The following is a 27,898-nucleotide window of genomic DNA, read 5'->3' on the forward strand; positions in this document are numbered from 1 at the left end:
TCCTGTAGGGAACAGGTCTACAAGGAATTAGAATTTCTAACGAGTAAGTCTCCAGTTTTATACCTTATCAGGTTGTTGTAATGGGAATGGCAACCCTTGGACCACGGCAGTCTCATGGCACTGAAGCTTTGCCCAAAGGTTAATACACTTTGGGAATGGGCGGTTGTTACTGTTCCACTGCTACCTTTTCTACTGCGACGAGCAGCATTCAGTGCTCAGGAATGAGCCAGGGAAATCACATGTATACTCCATTGTGCGTACACATTTGTGCAAATTGCTGGCGACAATTTCTTGACTTCTTGATAGCAGAGGCAGGATGTACTGGGACTGAGTTATTCTCAATCACTCACCTGTGGTACATTTAGCAAACACCAGTCTGCACTTCCATTTTCTTCCTCTTTGTAATGCAGAGCTTGGTAATGCCAACCCTATCAGTCTCTTGTGTGGATTAAATCACATAAAAATATATGGATAATATCAGGCCGAATTAACCCTGCCTTTATCTCTATAACCTTTGTAACTCTGTGAAGTATTGTTTGACATATAGTCTAGCCCACTTAGAAATCAAACCAGAGTATGCCAAGTGGCATGACTGGACAAAATGAAGGGTCTTTGTCAATTTTAGAATATTATCATTTTAAGCAAACATCCTGGAACACTAACAAAATATTAACTTTGAATGGTTGATGTTTGTTGGGAATTGCTTTAAGGTAAGGTGGAATATTAAAATTAAAAATAAATATTAAAATTAAAATATTAACTTTGGAATGGTGATGTTTGTTGGGAATCAGAATCTTTTTTATTATTTTATTTATTTTTGGGTGGGGAATCACAATCTTGATCTTGAATTGCTTTAAGGTAAGGTGGAAGAGTTGAGGACGGTGTATAATCTAACATCAACTCATCAAAACATGATCACTTAGAAATGATCTTTCTCACTGAGGCATTGTGTTCTTAAAACATATACCATGATTCAGACTTTGTAAAGCAATCATTGTACAGAAAGTGGTTTCTGAGGGGATGAGGCAGAGCAGTTGATAAGAGAAGGATAGTGATAAATGATCAGAAATGACCAAAAAAAAAAAATCCCTCAAATTCTCACTGAGAGTGGGGAGAACATCACTATACAAAGGCTAAAAAGTTCTAGTTTCCAAGGAGGCAGGAGAAGACAGCAGGAACTGGCCTTTTAAGCAAGTATCTCCTGGCACAAGCAATGCCCACGGCTCTCAGATCTGCAATTCCCTAGTAAGAATCTGCCCTGACAACCTTAAATATCATTGGGTTAGCTTAGAGATCCCAAGCATAAAGAGGATACATAATAATGAACAAAATAATAACTTAGAGGAGTAAAACCATATGATTTTTCCTGACGATGCAGAATAGGACCATGGCACTAAACCTTTATTTTTAAATTGGAATTAAAAAAAAAGCATTTCAATGAAGAATTTTCAAGGAAACAGCACTTAGAACAGAGACAAGTTTGACATCCTGCTTTTTGAAATAAAACGGATTATTCTGTACCTGTGCTTCTGCTCATAGATGTCTTGGAGACCCTAGAACAGTGGGACCCCCCTAAGAAGGGACCGTAGATGTTTAGAGGCTCTAGGAGCCAGTTCTGCTTGGTCCAGTAGCCGTCCTGTTGGGAGGTGGGGGCAGGACGGCTGCTGGCAAGCAGGGCTGGGGGGAGATGCTGCTTGCTGAGTGAAGAAGGCAGCAAGCTCTTTTGATTGGCTTTGGGGAGGCGGACACTCTACATAAATGGCAATCACAGCCTCTGCTCCTTTTAACTGTCACCAAGGAGAGGAGCGAGCAAGGACAGAGCTCAAGGAACTCTGGGCTGCCTGTGAGTACCGCTCTTTGTCCTGATGAGGCTTGCTGGAGCATCCAGTCTCTCTCTCTCTCTCTCTCTCTCTCTCTCTCTCTCTCTCTCTCTCTCTCTCTCTCTCTCTCTGTCTCTTCTCTCTCTTCTCTCTCTCTTCTGTCTCTGTGTCTGTCTCCTCTCTCTTTTTCTCTGTGTCTGTCTCTCTCTCTTCTCTGTCTGCCTGTCTCTCTCTCTCTCTCTCTCTCTCTCTCTCTTTCTCTAGGTTTGGGATGTGAGGTTTGCCTGTTGATTCAGAGGTTGATTTTTTTTTTTTTTTTTTTTTTTGCTGTTGAAGCTATTTGCTAATTCTAGGTGGGGTAGACTTGAGACTTTCTGCTAGTCAACTTCAATGTCACTTTCATTTTTTTCATGTCATTTCTGAGCAACAAGTGCAATTCAAACTTCTGATGGTGGTTTTTTTTGTTTTGTTTTGTTTTTTTTAGCTTATGTTCTCTGAATTATTAGAGCCATGCGAGAGTTGAAGTGGTTTACCAAGTCAGCTCAAAGTGCATCTAGTTAGACTAGAGCCCACGGAGACTGTGGAATGGAGCAGAAAAATAAGGGTGAGGATATTGTGAGCCAGATACCCCAGTTTGCAGGAGACAAAGCCCTCAACTGGGGCTCCTGCCCTGAGCTATAAAGATTGATAACATCTACCCACACGATTGCTGTAAAACTTATATTTGCTATCTGTACAGATTCAAAGTAGGACACCTATATTGGGACCTATATTAATTATTGTTGTTGTTGTTTGTTTGTTTTGCTGCCACACCTGATGGTGTTCAGGGCTTACTCAGGATTCTGCTCTCAGGGATTCACTCCTGCTGGGCTCCAGGGACCAAAGGTGATGCCTATGATTGAATCTGTGCCAGCCATGTGCAAGGCAAAGACCCTACCCTCCATACTATTGCTCCAGTCCATCAGAGCTATATTATTATAGCTATATTATTGTAGTCATCAGCAAGTGAATGCTGCTTAGCTCTCAGCATGTTGGGAATAGGCCGTGTTCTTCTCTCCAAAGAAAATTGAAACAGGTGATCTGTGTTTTCTCCTTAGTCAATTTTTCTCTTAAATATTTCCAGTCAGTTTTCTTAGAATTGATTTCTTATTTAGATAAACAATAATTCTCTTTCCACAGAGAACTGAGAGCTAAGGGAATAATAAAAGCATATAACCTGATCTCTCTCTATTTTTAAGGTTGTATAGGGAAACAGAATACTTACTTGGATTAAATGTAATGTACCAGCATAGAGAGCAGACAGACTGCGACCTCTAAGATGCAGAAAAGACAAGGAGGGTCTGCGTGTTTTTAATTTAATTTAATTTAATTTTACAGTTTAGGGATTTTAATGAAGTGTGAAAAATAATGAGATGAAATCATCTTTTTATTTTCTTTTTTCTGGACTTGTTCTCTGACCATAGTCAGTTTGATCAAATTATGTATTTAAATAAAACGAAACCCTTTGACAACTTCACAAATTTAAAGGAGCTCGGAAATGTCATTACATCTAGTTAAAAAAAATAACACCTTCAATATGTTAATTATTTGGATCATTTTACTTTGTACTCTTAGAAACTCCATTTGAGTCTGTTGGTAAGATCAAGGAAAGTTCTAGAAAAGTCAGCATTTTAAAAGAGGTGACCGGAAGCTTGTCTTATAGGTTGCTTATAAGCATGTCTGGAAGAAAAAGATGCTCAAGGCATGTAGAAACAGGACCATGTGTGCCTGCTTCCCTGAGCTTGTGTGACATTTCCAACATGGGGATTGTTTTGCAGAGAGGAACAAGGGGTGAAGTCACAGTTCAGCTCTCGTTAGGTTGGAGAGAAATCAGCCCTCTCCTCCTAGGCTGAGAGTGGCAGTGTGTGAGAGACTCCTCTCTGCTGTTGTGGGGTGAGCTGAGATGGGGCTCCGTGCTTTCTCCTGAATCACTTTCTGACCCATAGCTAAACATGGGCAGACTCCTACCATATTCTGGAGTCAGATGTTGCCTCGAGGCCAGGATTTTCAAGTTCCCATATCTCAGGGCCTATCTGGGCCTGAGGATGGCACTGGATATCCTGCCTCAAATCACAACACCGTCTTCCATTCTTCCTTTTCTGGGCTGTGTTACCTTACTTGAAGGCACTATAAAGGCTCTCTGAACCTTATTTCTCCAAGCCATGGAAAAATGTTAGTACTAAATTCATTCATTATGGTACTAAGAGTGTTAAAAGAACTATTTTTCACACCAAGCTCAGGAGAAGTGTGAGCAAGACGAATTTCTTGGGTTTTTGAGATAATAGGATAAGGCAATTGAGTGCCAAGATGTCTGCAGAATTTGGCTCAGAGACTCGTTAGCCAAAGCAGAATTGCGCCAGCAATTGTGCTCAAGGAACAGTGTGAATTGAGAAGTCAATATTTATAACTCAATTTACTTGTAAGGGAAAATGGATCTCTCCGAAGTGTGTGGCAGTGTATACTCGACTCATAAGTACAGGTGTCACATGTTTACAAATCAATATATGGCATGACATGCACACAGATTGTTCGGTTGTTCTGAGAAAAAAACAAACAATGAACCATAATTTATTGTCCAGGTCGTTAAAAAGCAGATGATAGAGATCTGGGAGCTCTCTGGTGACTTGAAGAGAATAAGAGAAAAAGGAAAGAATTGAAGAAAAAAATAAGTCTTACAAATGTAAGAGGTAGGAATACTTTCCCTCTAAGGAAATATTTCTTTTGGAGTAATACTAAAATTACAATGAAACAGAGGAGGAAACTTAAAATTATATTTATGAGTGGTTCTTGTTAAAACTTTTTAGAATAACAACACTGAAGTGATTGATCCATTTTGAACGAGTGATTAAAAACTAATAGAACTTGGAGAGTAGGTCCATGCATAGCATGCTTGAAACAAGTGAATTTTTGTATTTTTTGGTTTTATTTTGGAAAGAAATCTGGCAACATGCAAAGGAAGTGTGAAACACTTTTATGTACTAAGGGAAATTGACCTTTTTATTTTCTTTTTGGTCTACACCGCTGGACTTTCTTTTAGGGCTTTATCTGGCTCTGAAGTCACTCAGGGAGGACTCAAGGACCCTATGAAATGGCAGGAATCAAACCTGGATCAACCAGATGCAAGGCAAATTCCCTTTTCGCTGTGCTGTTTCTCAGCTTGAGTGCAATTGGCATCTTAAAAGGACAGTCCTTTACTCTCACCCCCACTGTCTATTACCCCACACTTAACCATTTTTACCCTCAGTTCTTTGCTTCTTGTGAAGTGAATCATTATCCTCACTCAAGCCAGCTTCCAGCCAGCTCCCAAAGTGAAAAAAAAATAGACTCTCACCCTGAGAAGGAATCTGTTCCTATTATCCTACTCCCAGCGACCTCCTGTCCTCCATCTTCCTTCACTGTGGACCTGTGCTTGCTACCATACTCAGTTTCTGAGAAGCCTCCACTCAAAGACAATTCCTGATATGACTGCTGGGAGTCCTTTGCAGCATCCAGGTGCCCAAATCAACACCCTCCTCCCCGACTATTTCTAAAGACATAAAAGGCACATGTATCTCCTTTGTATATCTTAGATGTAATCTCTTAACATCTATAACTCTTTTTGAATATCCTTTTATATAGTGACAATTTTACCCACTTTTTTTTTGTTGTTTTCCCCCCCTTTGGGATCTGTTCAATAAGGAATTCTGGTAGAAGTGTCTCTCTGTATAGAATTTATGTTAGAACCAAGTTACAGGGAATGTTGGACTTGTTCTCTCGACCCCCAGATGTACCAATAATACCTTGTGGCATTGTTTCTCTTTTGCATAGGCACATTAAAATGGGAAACTATTACATATCCACACAAATTTTTATCTAATAAAGATGGGAACACAAATTTTGTAATGCAGTTAGGCCTGATACCCTGAACATTGGCATAATAATTTGGCTCAGGCCTCAGAAGAATGGACATTGCCTATACACCCCTGAACCATGGATACCATCCATGGAAACAACCACAATTTTCTATAACATTATCAGGAAGTAAACCCCTACCAGGGAAGACCCTATCACTGCTCTGGCATTGGCTTACTCCAAAGAGTGCTCTCTTAACGCCCAGACAACTTAGCAACAGCAACAACCTGCTTTCAGGGCAGGTGTCTCTTCATCTAATGATGAAGTGAAACTAGAGGACGCTCCACATCAACCTGACTTGATGAAGGAAATGCACAGAAACCAGAATCTTTAACTACAGGAACCTGACACCAACAACAGCTAATGTGTGAAAAAATTTTACTGGGACCATGGTTGGGCAGCCTGGTATGCCTGGAGTCCAGAGTTGGTTTTATGCCAGAAAACTTAAGGGGCGAGGCCTCCTTGTAATTAGGCCAAGGCTTTTTTTTTTTTTTTTTTTTTCGTTTTCCCCATATTTTTCTGGGCCTATCCAAACAATGGCAATTGCCACTCTCACACTGTTACTACTGTATTTTTCTTAACACTTATCCTTCAAGAAAGAAAGAAACAAAAATAGCTTATTAAACTTAAAAAAAAATAACTGTAGTAAAATGCCTGTCTCAAATACAGGCAGGGGATGGGAGGGAAGGAGGGGGGCAGTGGTGGTGGGAATGTTGCACTGATGAAGGGGGATGTTCTGTTTATGACTGAAACTCAACTACAATCATGTTTGCAATGGTGCTTAAATAAAGAATTTATTTAAAAAACAAACACAAAAATTCTGGATCAGAGTGATAGCACAGCAGATAAGGCAGATAGGACATTTGCCTTATGCAGATAATCTGGATATGACCCATATGGTCCCTGAATCTGCTAAGAGTAACCCCTGAGCACTACCAGATGTGGCCCAAAAACCAGAAGAAGAAAAAAGAACAAATTCAATAGGAAAATAAAGCAACTGGACACCATGGCAGGAACACTGTCATTTCTCTTGAGGTCCACTGCATGTTTACCTATGGTAATGCTATTTTGAAAGCATAGGAAAGAGGTCATGAGGTTTTGGGGGTGCTTGGGACTGAGAAGAGTCAAATAATGTGGTAAAATCTCTGTTTAGAAGCAATCAATAAGGGTTACTATGTGCCAAAGTATCATGAAATTCTGCAGATGTAATCAGGAAAATGGGATAGTGGTAGGAAGAAATTATTAAAAGATAACAGGTTCTGATAAAAAAAAATTGGAAATGTCTGAGATCAAGAGTAAATCTTGAAATAAATTCAATGTCACTGTCATTTTTTTTTCAGAGAGGCCTCGAAGTGTCAACCTTTCTCCATCAATGGCCCCAGAGTGCGTCCTGTACCACCACCCTTTGCTCTCTGGCCTGCCAATATAACTAGCCCCTTTGAGTTTAGATGGTTGAAGTTTAGGTCCCTTGATTCTGTTGTCATTGACTTTGGCTTGAATATTTAGTTCTGCCCTATTTTCCCTGCCAATGCGTCCGAGACCACTTGGCTCCTGGTCCCCAGCATTTCTTTGAGCCTTTCTTCTTAGTTTTATAGAAAAATGTTGGAATATGAGGTAAAATAAAGTAATCTGTGTCCCAACATTCTATGAAAAGGACAGAAGCCTGGATTGAAAATTGTTAACAGTTTCCTAAAGCCATGAGAATTTCCACAAATCCCATCAAGAGCACCCCACAACAGAAGTAATTGAAAGAGTGAAAGAAAATAGGGTGTTTGTAGAGATAAGAATGGAGAGTTGGGGGCCGGCGAGGTGGCGCTAGAGTTAAGGTGTCTGCCTTGCAAGTGCTAGCCTAGGGCAGACTGCGGTTCGATTCCACGGCGTCCCATATGGTTCCCCCAAGCCAGGGGCAATTTCTGAGTGCTTAGCCAGGAGTAACCCCTGATCAACAAACAGGTGTGGTCCGAAAAAAAGCAAAAACAAAACAAAACAAAACAAAAAGAATGGAGAGTAGGAAATTCTTGTCTTTATTTTTTTAATTACGACCAAGGAAACTTTGGCGTAGAAAGCAAGTGTCTGCAGAAAACTTGGCCTTTTCCTTGTTACCACATGGCTCCTCCATGGTAGTGCCAACCCAAGCTTAACACTGCAACAAGGCTTTACACAGCGATGGCTTTACCCAAGAGGCAGAGCCTAGGCTCTGGGATCATAGTGTACATTCCATTGCTCAATTCTAGCATGGGACAGAGAAGTTTAGAGATTCATTTACTATCTTCAGTTTTTTGTTGTTTTTTTACTTATGTATTTATTTTTATAACCTTAGTTTTTATAAAAAATATTATAACACCTTGATCTGCCAAGCTGTTTAGAATATAGCTGTTTCAGGAATTAAATTTTTAGTATCAACCCCACCACCCATGTGATATCCCTCAACTCATGTTTCCAATTTCCCATCCACTCCTCCACCTGCCCCTTTCAGGCACACAAAAAATTTATTTTGTATTGTTTGTTACAACAAAAAGAGAAAAGGAATGATCAAAATGTAGATCAACAAGAGTCAAGGTGCAATAATTGTTATATCTCACAATACTATCACTTATAGTCATTGGTTGAGATCTACGGTGCTATTACTGTGCTAGCACAATCCTACTGCGCTGATGGCGCTATGAAATTTGGAGGTGTCACGTGACCAATATTTGGTTGGATGGTTTGAGAACTATCCATCTGGATCAAGTTGGTGGATTGACAGTTTGATAAGGTTCAGTTGCAGAGCCAGGCCATTTCGGTCTGAGGGTGTCAGATGTGCCACGAGGCAGAAAGGGGGAGTCTGTTCTTCCCAACCCTGTTCCCAGAACGTCCCAGAGTGGTCAGCTCAGACCAGTCTACACGGAAAGATGTGACCACATCCTGTTTTTTCCCTTTCCTTGGTTCTTACTTTCCAAATGAAACTGGACACAAATACTGAAGTCTGAATCCAGAGTCATTTCTCTTCTGCTACGGACTCGCCTCTAAAGCACTTACTGATGTTTCTATCATTCCTACTAAGCTTCTCTTTGTAGCTTTAAAAGCTCTAGGACAATAACCTTATTAAAAGAACATCTTTAGGCATGGTCCCCATTATGGAGGTGCATGGGGTGAAACATTCCTTTTTTAAAATACCTTTATTTAATTATTTCTTTTTAATAATATCTTTATTTAAGCACCATGATTGTAAACATGTTTGTAGTTGAGTTTTCTTTTCTTTTAGTTTTTGGGTCACATCCAGCAGCGCTCAGGGGTTACTACTGGCTCCTCACTCAGAAATCGCTCCTGGCAGGCTCAGGGGACCATGTAGGATGCCGGGATTTGAACCACCATCCTTCTGCATGAAAGGCAAATGCCCTACCTCCATGCTATCTCTCAGCCCCCCCCCCATTTTTTAATAGTAGTTGAGTTTTAATAGTAGTTGAGTTATAAAACGAACACCCCCTCAGTCACCAGTGCAACCTTTCCACCACCAATGGCCTCTTCTCCCTCCTCCACAACCCTCTGCCTGTCTTCAAGACAGACATTCTATTTCTCTCACTTATTGTAGTTATTTCTTTAACTGCATTCCCCATTCTTCATTGTGAGCTTTATATCATGGGCTGGTCCCTTCATCCTTCATCTCTATCGTCTCTGGGTATTATTACAATATTGTCATTTCCATGTTAATCCATGTATAGGGAAATGTCATGACTTCATTTTTTCTGACGGCTGCGTAGTATTCTATTGTGTATATGTATGAAGCATTCTGGATGGTGTTGGGAATCAAGGTCTCTAAGCAAAATGACTTTAACCTTTTCAGTACTGACTGTAAACTTTTATAAAAGAACTGGAGAAGGGTTGGTGAGTGATCTCAAGGACTGGAGCACATTGCTTGCAGGAGACTTGGATTTTATCACTGACAATACATTCTCCTACCAAAGAACCAACCCAGAGTAGCCCCTACTACTGCCGGTTATGGCTAACATTTCCCTACCACTCCCAAAGAGCTTGAAAAATAGGCAGTTATGGTTTAAGTCTAATGAATTAAAAAGGAGCAGTTGCAGAAGTGTAGGACTTCAACTTTGTAAATAGTTGGGTTTGCATATCTTTGATGAGTAATGTGAATAAAATATGATTGGAAATTGGAAAGGAATGAGCTCTTTAAAGACAAAAAGAAGTTATCTTTGCTCAGCTAATGAATTAAAAATTTCATTTAACAAGTCATATAATATAATTCCAATGGTAAAGACAATCGAATAAAAATAAGTGAATGGGACTATATTAAAGAAAGGCATTTCTGCATGGCAAAAGAAAAAAAAGCTTAAAACTGTTACCCCTCCCCAATGCTACCTGCTAATCTCACCTGGATGGTGAGACCCAGCCACAGCTTCGAGGGGTCTGTGGTTGATAATTAAGGAGCTGTCTGGGGTGAGGGGAGAGGCAGATGCAACAAGGAGGGAGATCAGAGACAGGATGGGTGCAGAGGTGCAAGAAAGAAGCTGTTGAAGTTAGAAGCTATGTGATATATGCACGGTTAAGATATGGTGGTTAGGGCCGGGCGGTGGCGCTGGAGGTAAGGTGCCTGCCTTGCCTGCGCTAGCCTAGGACGGACCGCGGTTCGATCCCCCGGCGTCCCATATGGTCCCCCAAGAAGCCAGGAGCAACTTCTGAGCGCATAGCCAGGAGTAACCCCTGAGCGTCACAGGGTGTGGCCCAAAAACCAAAAAAAAAAAAAAAGATATGGTGGTTAAGACCTTGTAGTAGAGCTGGATTTCTCCTGAAGCTTCAACTAACTGCCTGTGGATTGTTTCTTTGCCTTTATCCTGAACCTACAGACGAGTTGGCCAAAGGGGCTGCAAGTGCCAGGCCGAGCTAAGAAAGGCATCAGCATCTTCACTAGGACTTTATATAATTAATAATCAATACAACAACAACTAAGACACCCAAATGAATGGCAGAAAATATATGTACTAAGCACATCAGATAAAGAGATATATGCAAGATATATAAAGTACTTACAAAGATAACAACAACAAAATCCAAAGCCCTGATAAAAAGTGGAGAGAGGCAATGCACAGACATAACTCTGAAGAAGACACATGAAAGAATGAGCATCACATATTAACTGCAAATATCAGTACGTTAATAAAATATTTTAAGAGAAAAAATGTAGAAAGCATATGGCCAGGGATGTGACTCTGTAGTAGGTAGAGCACTTGGACTGCATGTACAAGCCCTGAGCTTAATCGCCCCACATAAAAATAAGTGTAAAGAGGATTTCTGCTCCTCTCCTACTGGTATGTCCGGGAATCTGGGAAGACCGCTGGCTAAAGGCCTCCTGGTCTGACCACATAGTCCAGGGGACGGAGATCCCCCCACACCAGATTGGCCTTCAGGGCCAGGCCTGGCAAATGGGCTCTGGGGGCGGGGTGGGGAGGAGGGAAACTCCTCACCTATGCATTTTCAAACTGGAGAGGGAGGCTGCAGTTGGACTCAGAAGACCCCACATGCCAGGATTTCTGCTCCTCTCCTACTGGTATGTCTGGGAATCTGGGCAGACAGCCAAAGGCCTCCTGGGCTGACCACGTAGTCCAAGGGATTGAGAACCCCCACGACAGAATGGCCTTCAGGGCCAGGCCTGGCAACTGGGCTCTGGGGGGTTGGGGAAGAGGGAAACTCCTCCCCTATGCATTTTCAAACTGGAGAGGGAGGCTGCAGTTGAACCCAGAAGACCCCACATGCCAGGATTTCTGCTCCTCTCCTACTGGTATGTCTGGGGATTTGGGCAGACAGCTGACCAAGGGCCTCCTGGGCTGACCACGTAGTTCAGGGGACAGAGATTCCCCCACGCCAGACTGGCCTTCAGCGTATATCCCACCCTTGGAGTTTTTTTTTTTTGTTGTTGTTGTTGTTAGGTGAATGAATTCCCACAGAGTGGGTGGTTGCTTTTGATTATAGGTTTTTGATTATAGATTTTGATGGTAGGATATTGATTTTGATGGTATGATATTGGGGGGGGGGTCTGGGGCTGTGTCTACTTCAAGGCACTGTGAATTCATAGAGTATGTAGAATGAGTGAAGCAGAACAGGTGTGTAGTGTGGTGTCTGTGTGGCTTGGAGGGGAAGATGGGGTCTTGCTGAGACAGTGGGATGGGAAGTCAGGCAGGAAGGTTGAGTGAGTCCTTCTGAGCTAGCATTAGACTAAGGGTGGGAACAAAGACCTCGGTGGTGGCAAATATGTTTGTGGGTCTGAAAAGCCCTGGGTGCATGAGACATTATAATTCCATGCATGTTTGTTCTCATGGAAGCTGAGAGGGAGGGTTGGAATGATGGAAAGAAAGTGCTTCAGTGTGTATGAGTGAAATAAGTGGTCTTGGATTCTCTCTCAGTGGTCCTTAATTAGGTCTCTGAGGCTTGTTTTGACTAGCTATTTGTATCAGAGTAACAATATGCAAGCTCAAATAAGAAAAGGTTTCTAAATAACTTGCTATTCCAAAAACACTTAGAGGAATTTATTTATTTATTTAGTTAGTTAGTTATTGGTTTGGGGACACCTCTAAGCAGTGAGGGCTTAATCTTGAGTCTCGGTTCAGGGACTACTCATGACAGGTTTAGGGATATGATGCCAGGCATTGAACTTGGATTGGCTATATCCGCTTTACTCGCTGAACTTAATTTATTTACTTTGGCAACACGCTATCAGACTGTCATCCTTTTTGTTAGAAATCCCTCATTTCTAAGAAACTTCCTTATGGTCTTAGGAGCATTTCTTTTATTAGATTTGTTTATGCATTTGTACTAGCAAATAAAGTGTTTATCAACCAAGTGATTATTGAAGTAACATTTATACCATGTGCTAATGCTTATATTTTTGGTGCACAAAGATTCTCTCCCACTTTTACCACCAAAATGCCAGAAAAGGACCCTCCATAGCTGTCTTTGTCACTGCTAGACCTCTCTGGCCCTGACTTCTCTCTACCTCTAAACACACACACACACACACACACACACACACACACACACACACACACACACATACACACACACACAGATCCACACCACTCCTCTGATCACTCTGTTTGATAACCTCAGTTCTGTTAATTGTTAAAGTCCAATTATACATTGTCCAATGTGTTTTTTTTCATTTCTTTAGATATCACATTTGAGTGAGACTGTAGGCTTTTGTCTTTTTCTCTCGCTTATTTCCTTTAAGACAGATACTTTCTGGTTTCATCTAAGTTATAGCAAAAGGAAACATTTATCATTTCTTATAACTCAGTAGGATTTTGTTGCGGACATAGACAACTATATAGTCAGTCCTTTATTGTTGGAAATTTGGCTTGCTTCACTTTTATCAATAACACTACAATGGAACAGGTATGAATTACTTATTTTTGAATTAATATTTTATGTGCTCTTGAAATAAAAACAAATGAGTAAAATCACTGTCATATAAAATCTATATTTTTTTCTTTGCTTTTTTTTTCTTTTTTGAGCCACACCTGGTGACGCTCAGGGGTTACTCCTGGCTATGTACTCAAAAATCGTTCCTGGCTTGGGGGACCATAAGGGACACAAATCGAACTGCAGTCCATCCTATGTTAGCAAATACAACGAAAAGCCCCACCACTTCTACCACTGCTCTGGACCCTAAAAGCTCTATTTTTAAGTTTTTGAGGAGTCTCCATATTGTTTTTCATTGAGACTGAACCAGACAGCAGTTCCATTAATAGTGAATGAACAATCCTTTCTCATCACCACCTCCTTAACAACACTGATTAGTTTTAGGCTGTTTCATGTAGTTCATTCTCGCCAGTGTAAAGTGATATCTAATTTTTATTCTGATTTTCATTTGCCTGATAATTAGTGATGTTGAACACTTTTTTTCATCTGCCTAAAATGTTTGTGCACCAAAAACATGAACATTAACAGATGGTATCCATGTTACCTCAATAGTCAATTGCTTGATACACTTATGAAACATCTGTACATATTTTTTGAGAAATTGTTTGTTCCTTTTCTCTTCCCAATTGATGGGCACCGATTTTTGCTTATTTAGTTCTGTTGAGAGCATTCTATATCTTGGATATCTGTCCCAGGCTGCTGTAGAATTAGCCTCACACCATCATTACACCAATGAAACATCATTTAGGGTTGTGTTAAGAACTAGTTAAACAGCTTTAGCAGAGGTTGGATTTATGTAATATTTCCATATGAGGTCTTGGGAAATGGATGTCAGAGGAAGCCGAAATCCAAGGAGGGCATTGAAGGGTCTAGACTGAGAAAACAAAGCCTGGACCACTGACAGTACTGGATTAAGATCAATGGGGGAGGGGTCAAATTAGTACAGTCATCAGGGTGCTTGCCTTGCATGTGGCTCACTGAGTTCAATCTCCAAAACTCTATATGGTCCCGTGAGTTCACCAGGAATAAACCGTCAGCATTACCAGACATGGCACACAAAGCAAACAAAACAGATCTATGTAGAAGGCCATGATTGCCTTTGACTATGATTGTCTCCTATAACTTTTCTTTTGACAGGTGAGCCATGAATTGTTCATTTTTGATTGTTGATTGTCTCAAAAGTAGAGAGGGAGATCTAACAATCTATTTCAGCAAGAAAATGTCAGAGGATCAAAAATACCTTCTTTCTTTTTTTGATATTTCAAAAATAGCCAATGCTTTATTGTAAAGCCATAATAAACCAGTCATTTTTATTTAAATAGTCTGTGCTTTGGGAGCCAGAATGATAGCACATGGGTAGGGCATATGATGCCCTATCACCTTGCATACAGCTGACCCAGATTCTATCCCCAGCTTCCCATATAATGCCCAAGCAGGAGGAATAGTTCAGTAGGGCAAGGCCTTGCAATGGCTACCAGGTTCAGCCAATGCTTTATAGTAAAGCAAAAAAAATTTCCTTTCATGCATAAATGTCTATTCTCTCATCCTCTCCTTTCGTTCAGTGTATATTTACATTGCTTACTATGTCAGCAATTGGTCCTGAGAAAGTAAAAATAAAGAGTGGAGAGCTGTGCTTAGAGAAGACCACAACAGTAGCAGATTTGAGTGGAATGTCAATGACCAAAAAAGCAAATAGCCATTCCTGTCAAACAGGAGGTAGGAGAACATGTGAGACTGGAGCCATCCCTGATGTACTAAGATGCTGAGTGAGAAGTCCAGGGCTGAGCCACTCACCAGGAAAATACAGAAAACCACGAGCTGCACATAAAATGTCAGCTGCACAGCTGCTGGCTTAGATAATATAAACAAAAGCTGTTTCAAAGGTCTGGAAAGGCATCAATCGTTTGCTTTTTATCATAGTCTACATCTTCCAGTCAATATTTGCCCAGGTAGGGTGTAGGAAATATTAAATAGGTACCAAATGAATAGAAGACTCTGTGGTTTTGTGCTAAGAGCCTTCATGAAAGGACAATAATTGGCAAGCACTAGCAGAATGAATTGATGCTAATAACCGTATGTCAAAGTTTGACATGGAATGATTATTCTAAGTTTAATTTTTTGTTTGTTTTGAGAAAATAGAAAAGTGCATTGGAAAGTAAATTGAAGAGAGAGAGAGCCTGGTGTGTGTGTGTGTGTGTGTGTGTGTGTGTGTGTGTGTGTGTGTGTATGTGTGTGTGTGCGCGCGCGCATGCGTGAGCTTGCTCATATTGATTTGTTTTGGCCATCTACTCTAATACATTCTCTTTGAAAAAGAATGGCTACTAGCACAAGAACCTAAGAATGTTTCTAATTTTTGTACAGTTCCTCAAGGTCTCTCAATTCACCTATACTGAGTGCATTCAGTATGATGTCACTTGAATATTTACTTTCAAAAACTTTTTTAAAAATACTCATAAGGTTCAAATCATAAAGGACAAGGTTACAATTATTATAGGTCATAATAAAAATAAGTAAAATTTAATCTAACAATAATTAGAGGATGTTTAAAAAATATGTCCCAAACAAATGAAAAAATATATCCTAAAAATAATGGTCATGCTATTAGGGTTCTTATAATTTAGAAAATATCTAAGCCCTTAGTGGAAATAAGTGAAGTGAATAAGTAATTCATAAAAGGAAAATTCCAAATGGCAAAGAGGCTAAAAAACTTTAAACTTGACTAAGTTGAGTGAAACCATTAATGCTTTTCAGCTGACAAAGTTTAAAAATCATTACTCAAACACAATATTGGTAATTATATGGCTAAATGTACCTTTTTATAGCTCTGCCTGAGAGAATAATATAAAAATAGTTCTGGGGAGAAATTAGGCAATATTTTTTTCTTGTTCTCTATGCCATATTATTTTTAAATATTAGAATATCTCTGTAAGAATTTTTTTATTTTATCTTTGAAATTATATAATTAAAATAAACATTTTAGCCATCCTGATTTACAGTGAGATTACATACATTTAATGTTTCACCACACACACCCCATCACACAAGACTGTCCATTTCCCTCCACCATTATCTCAGAGTCTCCTTAAAGCCCTTGCCCTATGTCTCCCTGTCTCTCCACTATGATAATCTGAATTCTTATAGACTGGTTGACAGACTTCATTGCCTTGGGCCATGCGATGCTACTTTACACCCTGCATATAAGAGAGATTATTCTGAATCTGTTCCTGTCCTGATAAACTTCACTCAGCATTATACTCTCCAGTTCCATTCACATAACAGCAAACATTGCTTTAAAGAAATGATAAGATGAGGGGCCGGAGAGATAGCATGGAGGTAAGGCATTTGCCTTTCATGCAGGAGGTCATTGGTTTGTCCTGGCGTCCCATATGGTCCCCCGTGCCTGCCAGGAACAATTTCTGAGCCTGGAGCCAGGAATAACCCCTGAGCATTGCCGGGGGTGACCCAAAAACCACAAAAAAAAAAAAAAGGAAAAGAAATGATAAGATGAAAGCTTTCTTTTGAATAATTTATTACAAAGCAAAGTGCAAAAATATAAATATGAATTTATACATGTCAATGTGTATAGAAAAACTAATAACTAGCCTCCATTTTGTAATTCTGTTCTAATTTTATGTACTTTTTGTTTCGTTTTTTTGGGGGGGGCCACACCCATTGATGCTCAGGGGTTACTCCTGGCTATGTGCTCAGAAATCACTCCTGGCTCGGGGGATCATATGGGACGTTGGGGGATCAAACCACAGTCCATCCTAGGCTAGCACCAGCAAGGCAGATGCCTTACTGCTCTACTCCTCCAGTCTGGCCCCTAATTTTATGTATTTTTAATAATCATCCCAAAATCTCTTTGAAGTAATATTATTTCATATATTTCATGCGATCACCATGTCTACATTTGGCCAGATTCATATGAAATATTACTTCAAAGAGATTTATACCAAGTCATGAAAAAATCATGGGTACGAGAGTGCACAGTTGAAAACAGAATCTCAGCAGGAGAGAACACGCCAAATCCCTGCCTTGCTGAAACCATCCCAGCTGCATCCAACACCCATAACTGCCTTTTCAACACTAGCCCAGCCTCTCCACTCATCTATGGCTTTCTGCAGACACCAGTCTGACCAAAACTCCAGGAATGCTGGTCTTTGACATTGCCTAGGATTTTCTTTTCTTTTCTTTTTTAAATTCTTATTTTGATCATATTGGCTTCATATCTTTCACAATAGTATTTTAGGTACATATTAACATTGAATCAGGGGAATACCCATCCCCAAATTTGTCCTCCCCCATCCCCGTTCCCTTTCTGCAACCCATATACCCCACTATCACTCCCGGGCTGCTAGAGTAGGTGGACCCCTCTTTGTCTGGCTTACTATTAGTGATCATATATCTGTTTGGTCCTGGTACCCTCCCTTTTTTCCCCCTCTATTTAAGAGGCGGAGCTAGATAAATCGAGTTATGTGGTTTTGTTTGAAAGAAAGAAAAGCAATAGATTGGGGTACAAAATAAGAAAGAAAAAGAAGTCAAATACGCTGAAAATGGGCGGAGTCCTTCTAGAGTCTTTCGACCTCAGTTTGAGAGAGGACATGAGAAAGGTAATTGAAACACCACAACAATACAGAAAGAAATATGATATTAAGTATCCAGTGAGCACCACAGCAATAAAGACAAGCACCACACAATAGTCTCGGTTCTGAAATCAAACCATGCTAGAGTGCAAAAAGAAAGAGAAAGAGAAAATAAAATAAGATAAAATTGGAGACATCAACTTCAATATCTACACCAAAATAAAGACGTCAACAAATCAATCAATCAATAAATTATGAAGTAATATTATTTCATAATAGTATTTGTTTTCAATTAGGAAAAATGATGTTTACCTTAAGGGCAATTTATTTCAGATTACAGTGTTGACAACTAGTCCCCACCAATTTGTCCCATGAATGAACGTGTTCTAAAATGTTTGACAGTAGATATGCACACTGGGAATATAGGACATTCACATTAATAAACAACATGCAATTGAAAGAAATCATAGAATAGAAAAGGAACTATTGACATAAAGAGTGCTTAGAGAATAAAGAAAGCTAACAAAAACAATGTGCCATTTCATATACTTTTATCAGAATTTGAATTATGTTAACGTGAAAGAATCCAACTTGAGGCAAAAGCAAATTTTTACTATATGTGCAAAATATGAAAACTAAGAGTTTTTCCACAGTATGAAAATCTGCATACTATGGCAATAAAGCATTTTGTAATGTCATACTAAGAGCTTCTGGAAAATTCTGCCATTATATTTTGGTTGATGAGAAAAACATTTCTTGAGATTATATGGAATGCAAACATGTAAGGAACTCCAGACAACTGTTTTGATTTAGACCATGCTGTCATTCTGACATTGTGTTGCTCTAGTTTATAATCTATGTCCTGACTGTTGTCTCTCTGTGGTACTAGTTGCACGATGAAATGCAAGAATAACATTGGAAGGAGGTTTGTTCTAATAATAACCCTTGAAGAAACCTGGGAACTTCTATACCTCCCCGCTGTACTGTTCATTGTTTGAAAACATACAGAGAGAAACACTGGAGATAATTCTGAGGATATAAAAGGCACCATGCAACTGTGAAAAATCATGTGATAGAATAAAAAAGAATTGTGGATAGTTTCACCACTGACTTCTAATCTGTGAGGTTCTTTGGAGTCTCTTAAATTACTATCCACTTTGGGGTGCTGATTCCTTAGCAAATCCTAGATTTTATAAGATACCAAACCCTTGAAAGGCCTTTGAGCTATCACCAGGAATACACAACCAAGTTCTTAGTAAGAAGGAACCCATCTGCAGCCATATCATACCATCAACCATTTTCCCCATTGTACTGAGAGTTAAATTTATAAAAGTACAGTGGAAACCAGTGGAAGATGTTTGAGGATATGTCATGTTTATAGTTGATAGATTAACACTTACTTCATAGGGAAATTACTCTTGAATTATGAAGCTCTGAGCCCCCAACAGAAATTTAGAAATGCATATCTTACTTGATGCAAAATTGTCTCTCATTGACATAGGAAACATTCTAGAAGGACATGTGCCACTTTTTTGTGTGTGCCACAATTCTGTGGTGGGATTCAAGTGAATGCTTTTCTTTGTGTTAAAATTTATTTGCAAGCCCAAATCAATACTTCTGGTGCTTGTGAGGTCATTCAGATACACATACATGTAAAATGTGATGAAAGTGATGATATGTTTAGTTTCCCACTAAAATCCATTTCAATGAGTGATGTATTTATGTGCACCAATCTTCACTTTTTGTTTTGTTTGTAAGTCATAACTGGCAGTATTCACGGGTTACTCATGGCTCTGTGCTCAGAAGTTACTATTGGCATCCAATATGTTCCTTCAAGCCTGCCAATAGTAACTTCTGAGCACAGAGCCATGAGTAACCCGTGAATACTTCCAGTTATGACTTAAAAACAAAACAAAAAGTGAAGTTGGCTGTTGGGTTGGCTGCTTGCAGGACCAAAAATTGCATCACTACATCCTCCAGTCTTGTGTGCTATCTGCTGTGCTATCATTCTAGAACCCAGTCTTCATATTTTTATGTTAATTTTGACTGTATATCTTAGTTGGTCTCCAAATACAGTATTCAATTCTGTTTAGTGTTATCTCATATGTAGGAAGACTGTGATGTGCCTTAGAGAGGAGATACATATGTTTGAAAAGCTTTCTTCAGACATGAATTAACACTGTCTGCAAGTCCAAATCAATCTGAAATACAGATTCCTTAAAAGAGAGACATTTAAAAGGTGAAAAGATAGCTCAAATGCTTAAGTACATGACTGGCACTCACTAGTTCCAAGTTTGATCACTGGCACTGCATGACTCCCCTTACTCCCTGAACAGCACACACACACACACACACACACACACACACACACACACACACACACACACACACACACACACCTGTGTCATTCCCATCCTGTGTAGAAAAATAATGTGGCTTCAATCTGAGATCCGGGTAGTTTCCAGGTATTTGTATCATTGCATAGAGGTTTCCACGCTATATATAAAGAGATTGCCATGTTTCTTTCTCAATCTGTGCAGTTCTCTCCTCTGACAACATCCAGTCACCATGAATGCAAGTGAATTCCGAAGGAGAGGAAAAGAGATGGTGGACTATGTGGCTGACTACATGGAAGGCATTGAGAAGCGCCAGGTGTACCCTGATGTGGAGCCTGGCTACCTGCGTCCCTTGATCCCTGCCTCTGCCCCCCAGGAACCTGACACATTTGAGGATATAATTAATGATGTGGAGAAGATAATTATGCCAGGGGTGAGTCTGTATACTAGTTGCAGTATAAGAGGGATGGCATGAGTGTGGAACTGGCTTTGCAGTGAGCAATTCAATCTTCATGACCAACATGCTGGGAAAAATTGATATAATTGTCATTTTTTTCAGGAGAGGGAACTGAAGGCCAGAGAGGGCAAGCTGATCAGTCAGAGGTAATGCAGCTAATAAGCAACAAAGCCAAGTTTTCAGCCTATGATGTTTGGACAGTGAGAGTATTTTTCCTGAAAGTTCTTATGTTGTTCTTATCCCTGATACACAAGCCATGGGGAATATGACTTGTGCCATTGAAGAAAATAGACACTGGGACCTGGTTTTACACTCAAATTTAAATACTTAAAAAGAGAGCATTCTTCTACCAAGCTTATGCTTAGATAAGGATGCAGACAATTAAAGAGGAAACATCTTGCTTATTTGTCTTGAAGCAGGCCTCTATCTGAGACCACTGAGAAGCAGCTTGGCATTTGTGATGCTGAGGGACCTAGCAAGGGCCTATTCCAAGCACTATACAGAGGTGTAACCCCTGGCATGCCAATGATTAATGGGTGAGACCACTCGAGTGGAGGAATAAAGCTTAATACTTTAATCTATCTGCCACAAAAACCCCTACACTGGCCAGCCAGGACCATCTTCCAAAGAAGTTGAGCCCTGCCCAAGGTCATGAAGAAGATTATATAGGGAAAGGATATAGGGAGGTTCCAGCTTTGTGATGATCTTCAAAATGATTGGCTGTTGTCTAGTGGTGCCTTACTACTGCTCTCTTGTCCTTCTCTGATAGGCTACTTGGTATGGTCAGGTAGCTCTGGGCGGTGTCTCTGAAAATAGGCTTGTGAAGACCTTCACCATGTGGTTCTTATAAAATGGCATCTTTCCCTGTTCAAAACCTAAGAAGCCTGCCAGGTGGCCTTTACAAAATGGCATCCCTCCTTGTTCAGAATCCAAGTTCCAGCACTAAGAGAGAACCATATGTTGTGCCAGAGGTTTAAACTGTGGTTGGCCACCTGCAATACAAGAACCTCAACCCTTGTACTAGCAGTCCCAAGAGAGTGAGTGGTTAACACTCAATTCTTCAAGAATAAATACGTGCGTTGTCTCAGATAGAGAAAAGACATTTCCGTAACTAATAGGGATTCTAAGGAGGGAACGCTGAGAGAGGCTGGCATCTGCACAGGTGGCCCAGGAAATGGAAGTTACTGTCGAGCTATGTAGGAACTTTCAACACACATGCAATTTTCAGCAGGAAGGCAGTGTGAAGAGAGAGAGGGAATCCATTGTTTCTCCTGAGCACTAGCTGAGCACTGACAACTCTCATGGAGGACAGACAATCCTGGAAACCTCTACCCCAAGGAGGAAGAAGTGGTTTCCCAATAATGCTAGTAACTTCTCATTCTCTCCACAGGTCACCCACTGGCATAGTCCTTACTTCTATGCTTATTTTCCCACGGCCAGTTCATATCCTTCCATCCTTGCGGACATGCTGTCTGGGGCTATTGGCTGTGTTGGCTTCTCCTGGGTGAGTATAGGGGTTCTAGGTGCCCCCTGAGGGAGAAAAGATCACTTTCTTTACAGGATTTACAGGATGTGAGCAAGGGACAATGTATGAGCAGAAGATTCAGTTGCTTATGAGAGGTGCTTATGAGAAAATGAACATTTGGAATAGAGATTAATAGAAAGTGTTGTTTGGAAAAATGTGAATAACCTAAGTCAGTTCTGCTGCCAATGAAACCAAAAAAAAGTCTTTTATTGGAAGCTTTTGGTTTGAATTATAACTACAGTCCTAAGTCCAGAGTTATCACCACAGTTAGGAAGCTGCATTTCTACCAAGTTTATCAAAGAATTTCTATATAAGCTTCAGTTTAAGAAATGCTGTGGAATGATGTAGCTCTCTTCACCTAGGGATACTGTCCCGGAAGAGGTCTCTGCTCAACAGAAGTTCTGAGTGCTAGAAATGAGGCCTGCTTCAACTTCTGTGACCCCAGCTGCATCTTGTTTGATATTTAAAGTCCTAGAAAGATCCATATTCAGAAGGGTAGACAGGGCTGCCTTGTCTGTCTCTGCTCCTAAGTATAGCTATGGCAAAGATTCCACCCTTCTAAAAGGCAGAGTTTTGGGAAATGCAGCTACCTTACTCACTGGGTCGAAATAACCCCCAAAGGACTTAGTCAAGGGCCAGTCTTCACCAGGTTTTGAATCTGAATGGGTGTTGACTCATGCTAAAGCAGGGCCTGTGGATGTCATGGAGATATCCTTTGTGAATGCAGGGTGCCATAAAGGGACCCATCACAGTTGACAATTATTCTGGCCCCTACTTGATTTGCACCCAAAAAAAAATCTCTGGAGGTTTTTAGAGGTCACAGCTCCAGAATGACCCACTGAGAAGTGGCTCCTCCCAGATGGTGCTAATGTTACTGAGCTGCTTCTTTATCAAGCCCTAAGCATTCCCTGCCCACTGTGAGGGCAGCATGAATAACCCTTGTGGCCTCAGTGACCTTCCTTTATATCTGCAGAGCACATGTCCCCTGCTGAAGACCATTGACTTTGATTAGCTATTAGAGAAAAACTCCTTGAGCGCTGTTCCTATCTTGTCGCTTCAGGGTAACTTGGCATTTATCAAATGGTCTGTTCTTTCTGGGCACAGACTAATTTCTTTTCGGCTTCAAGGAGTGCCTCATTGTCTCTATGGCTGCATCTGCTGGAAATTATGGCTCCTCACAGCAAGTGCAGGGTTCTTTTTCTGGACTGGGATCAGCCAGGTCATGGCAAAAACAATGCCAGTAGGACTGCTGGCCAGGAGAACATCCTTCTCTTTCCTGCTGTAAGTGTGGCAAAGACTGGTGTGCACAGACAGGTGACCTGAACTTCTGAGCACAGCTGTGGTTTTAATCTGGGGTTCAGCTATAGGTAAATCTTTCTTTACCCCTGAAATTCTGAATGACATCACTTATTCTAGTATTTGTTTCTTATGGTTCAGGATAAGAGACAGCTGACATTTTTAGAGACTTCAGTTTTGTTGAGGGCATGAGGTCACCGTAAAGACATACAAACCCTTGCATACACGTGTGAGTTTCTATGTACAGAACCATTTCTAGGAGCGTGGTCCCTTTTTTCTAAGTGCCAGAAGGTAAAGACTCTCACCCGTGCCAAGTTCTACATGTGAGATATATTACTCCTTCCTCACTCAAAGATGAACCTTTTCTTCTTATTTTTTTTCTGGTAAAATGTTTACTTTAAAGAGATTTTCATATAGGCTGAGGCTAATATATTTCAGGAGTACAAACATTTTTCCTTTGGATTACCTTTCAAAAGAAAACAAAGGCATATTTCAGTTGACTAAAAACATCTCCTAAATCTGTCACAACACAATATAAAAAGGTAATGGACAATAATAAAATATTTTAAACGAACAGTAACAAGCCATCTACCTTGAACCTTCTTTCCAACTGAAACCAAAACAGGAGCACAACAATCCTATAGTGTTCCAAATGTGTATTTCTACTGTATGCAATCTAACAAAAATTTGATCAGAATTTACCAGATATACATAACTGATTAAAGTAATAAAGAAAAATGTAGTTTCAGAATTAAGTTCTTGAGGAAAGCGAAAATACATGAAGAATGAAGTCAAATCCAGTTTCTTTGCAATAATTGAACTGTAGTCTAATAAATCATATTTAGGTAATTTTTAAGATTTATATTCTCTCTATAATATATACTTATATATAGACAGATCTGCCAATTAAGATGAACTTCTTTAATTATACTTTTATCTCCAGCTTACTGGAGGCTGACAGTAGCTGGCATATCATTCCTACCTAAACTCTCTCTTTTCCTGTCAGGCTGCCAGCCCAGCCTGTACAGAGCTGGAGACCGTGATGATGGACTGGCTTGGGAAGATGTTGAAGCTGCCTGAGGAATTTTTAGCAGGGAATGTTGGAGAGGGAGGCGGAGTGATCCAGGTAACGTAAGAAGTCCGGCTCAACACAGATTTCTGCTCTCTTGATACAACTGGGATAAAAAGGGATCTGAACTCTGTGCTGCCTCCTCTTTTCCTCTGTAGAGAAAGCAAGCCAGATGAGGAAGCTGCCTTCTTAGGAACAACTCTGGGATGATGTGAATTGGGAGCACAGTGCTGTCTCTCACTCATTTTGTCCAGAAGCTCATTCTGGTCAATCTCCACTCAACCCTCCTTTCCCTAAGTATGGGCTGAATGATTTGCATTTCAGGCATCTTGAAGGAAGTCACGCCATTTTCCAATCTCCTATCAGGACAGAACTCAATAGTATTGGTCAGAGCAAGGTTCTACTTTGTTAAGAAAAGAAAATAGTCAGAGACAGGAAGAAAGGGAGCTTTGAGAAGGGACTCAGATGGGAGAAGCTTTGAGATAGGAGGCCTGCTTTTCTCAGCGACCAAGCAACTGTTGAATTTTTGAGATCCCCAGAGCACTTGAGCTAGATAACCGTCATGGGATTGAAATGTGGCAGATGCTGAACTCCTCAGAGCCCTAATCACAGCTGCTCCGCACAGTGACAATTAAGTCAAATGGCGGATCACTCTTGGAGTTGGACAAACAGGGCTGTGAAAATGGCTTCTTAATTGGGTTCAAAAGCTCTCATGGAAGAAAAGCCCATTTCTCACTCTGTCTGAGGCGACACTTGAAAACACGGGAAATAAAAAGGCATTTCTGGTCACTGTATCAGTTTCCTGATGTTTCTTTTTGCCCCCTCAATGGGCTCACCATGGCAACCTTTGTCTGTTCAGTAAAGCAAAGGTGTTATTTCTGCTCTGAGCACAAGAACACATCACCAGTCTGCCTGGGCACATTTTCCCATCCAAAATAAGTCTACTTCTCTTCATGTTCCAGTCAATCAAACCATGCTCCAAGACACTGAGTTTTAGATACTCAACAATTAATTTCATTAGGTGCATTTTTTTAGGTTACTTTTTGTGCCTGAAGAATGAGAGCTTTTGCTCAAGGCTTAGCAAGAGCTCAAAGAAAAATCTTTAAAAAATTAGTATGGTTGGCATTCTCCCTAGCTTGGGGGGTGCTGGGAGGCTTGGCAGGCCTCCAGCCGTTCCTCTATTTTCCCCTGGACTCTAGGCCTGGCCTGAGTGCCACCTCAGGTGGTCTGCTGTGGGTTCCAGGTGGACTCTATTAGGGGTCCCCAGGCTTCCCCCCCTTCCCTACTCTAGGTGGAGGAGCAAAGGGAGGGGCCGGGCAAATAGCTGGCTTCCGGTGCCTTGATCCTGGAGGCCAGCTTTTCCCAGGTATTGGGGTTAGGGGACACCCCATGCCAGATGGCAATCTCCCTAGCTATCTCCCCTTTATTCCAGGTATTCCCTGGTTGCCGGCCTAGGTGGACTCTATCGTGGTCCTCAGTCTTTCCGCCTTTGTCTTCCTACACTAAGGGGGGGACGCATGGGGTGGAGGGCAGGCCGATGCAGCACTGGTGTATGTCTTGACATTCACTGGTATTTTTTTTCTCATTGGTCTCCATTTTAAAAACTGCGCGGGGTACCATATATATTCAAAATAAAAATGGGAGGATGGACTCTCAGTCTGGGAGGAGACCACTTTGCGTGGGGGTACCATATATATTCAAAATAAAAATGAGAGAATGGACTCTCAGGCTGGGAAGAAGCCAGTACTCTTTTTCTACTTGTTCAATCTCAGCGGCTTCTTGGCCTCTTCCTTTCTTCACTGTGTAACTGTCTTTGCTACCATACTAGGTTTCTGATTAGTTCCCGCATATGGTGACTATTGAGTCCACTGTCTTAAGTTAGATTGTTTATTTTCCCCACTTTTTATCCCGTTGTTATTTGTTAAATAAGAAAATTAGTAGAAGTGTCCCTCCATTTAAAGTTTATAAAGTTTGTAGAAGTGTCCCTCCATTTAGCTTATATATAAGAATCAAGTCAATTAGATTATTGGACTTGTTCTAGCATCCCCATAAGCACCAATCTTGCTGGGAACTGTTCAATAAGAAATTTTGGTGAAAGAGTCCCTCAGTTTAATGCTTATGTTTGAACCAGGTCATGAGGATTGTTGGACTTTTTCTTGTGGCCCCCTTATGTGCTGATAATGCCATGTGGCATTATTCCTTGTTTGCATGGGCACATTAAAATGAAAAATACTATATATACAAATAAGTTCTTATCAATAGAGACGGGAACACACTAATCTTGTGGTGCAGTGGAACCTTACAAACCCTGAACATTGACATGATGACCTGGCACAGGCCTCAGAGGTTTGGGCATTTTCCAGTCACCCCTGAAACAGGGAAGCCATCTATGAAACATCCAAAGTTGTCTATGACATCACCTGGAAGCAATCCTCTACTGGGGAAGACCCTACTGCTGCTCTGACATCGATTTACTCAAAAGAGTCTTCCCTTAACACTGAGAAGATTTAAACAACAACAACAACTTGCGTACTGACCAGGGCTTTCTGCATTGTTCGTTAATTGTGAGATGAAATTAGACACTATTCCGCATCATCCTGACTTCAATGTGGGATGTACAGATTCCAGGACCTTTAATGCAGAGTCCTGAGATCAACAACAGAGAGTGTGAAAGATATAATTGTATGGGCACTGCAGACAATGACTGGGATTGGACAAACTGGTTTGCCTGGAGCCTAGAAATGGTCTTCTGTCAGGAAACTTCAGGAGTAGGGTCTCCTTGTACTTAGGCCAAAGTTTTTACTTTCCATGACCCCCATACTTTGGTGGGCCCATGCAAACGATAATTGCCACACTAACATTGTTTTTACATTGCTCCTTTGACTCCAAACCTTAAAAAAAGTTGATGGTCACTATCACTAACAGGTATAAATAGCACAAACCTGAGAACAATAACCCATGTTAATTTATAAGAATTGTGTCCTTGTGGTGTCTTATAAATAATGAACTGTATGCAGTACTGAATAGTTGCATCATGCTGATATATTTAATTTTGTGTGTATTCTGTAATTATGTCATAATGTTTTCAGAGAACTCACTGTAAAGAACAAGATATACCTTTGATGCACTATACAAAGCATTGAATGTGTTTGAGTTTAGAAGGGTAATACCTTCTTATTAAAAAAAATTAGTATGGCGTTTTTGTATTGTTTTGTGTTCTTAGGATCTATTCCTAGGAGAGGTATATCTGGTTCATATGGGGGCCAAATTTTCAATTTTCATAGCACACCTATGTTCACTGCAGCAATATTTATAATAGCCAGAAATGGGAAACATACCCAGATGCCCAACAACAAATGAGTGGCTAAAGAAACTGTGGTGCATACACACAATGAAATACTATGCAGCTGTCATGAAAATATACATGGATGGAGATGGAAATTATTATGCTGAGTGAAATAAGTCAGAGGGAGAG

The 27,898-nt window shown here is 40.5% G+C and overlaps 1 protein-coding gene across 1 annotated transcript in view; it reads left to right on the plus strand.

Moving 5' to 3' along the window:
• The window catches only part of DDC (dopa decarboxylase), an 80,789-nt gene continuing 52,891 nt past the window's right edge, over nt 1-27,898 (plus strand). Inside the window, exons 1-4 of the mRNA XM_049777478.1 lie at nt 1-43; nt 20,281-20,509; nt 21,924-22,037; nt 24,361-24,480. Coding sequence (XP_049633435.1) covers nt 20,309-20,509; nt 21,924-22,037; nt 24,361-24,480 — 435 coding nt within the window. The 5' untranslated portion in view covers nt 1-43; nt 20,281-20,308. The remainder of the gene's footprint in view (nt 44-20,280; nt 20,510-21,923; nt 22,038-24,360; nt 24,481-27,898) is intronic.

This window comes from Suncus etruscus, chromosome 7, assembly GCF_024139225.1.
Source record: "Suncus etruscus isolate mSunEtr1 chromosome 7, mSunEtr1.pri.cur, whole genome shotgun sequence".
Lineage (NCBI taxonomy): Eukaryota > Metazoa > Chordata > Mammalia > Eulipotyphla > Soricidae > Suncus > Suncus etruscus.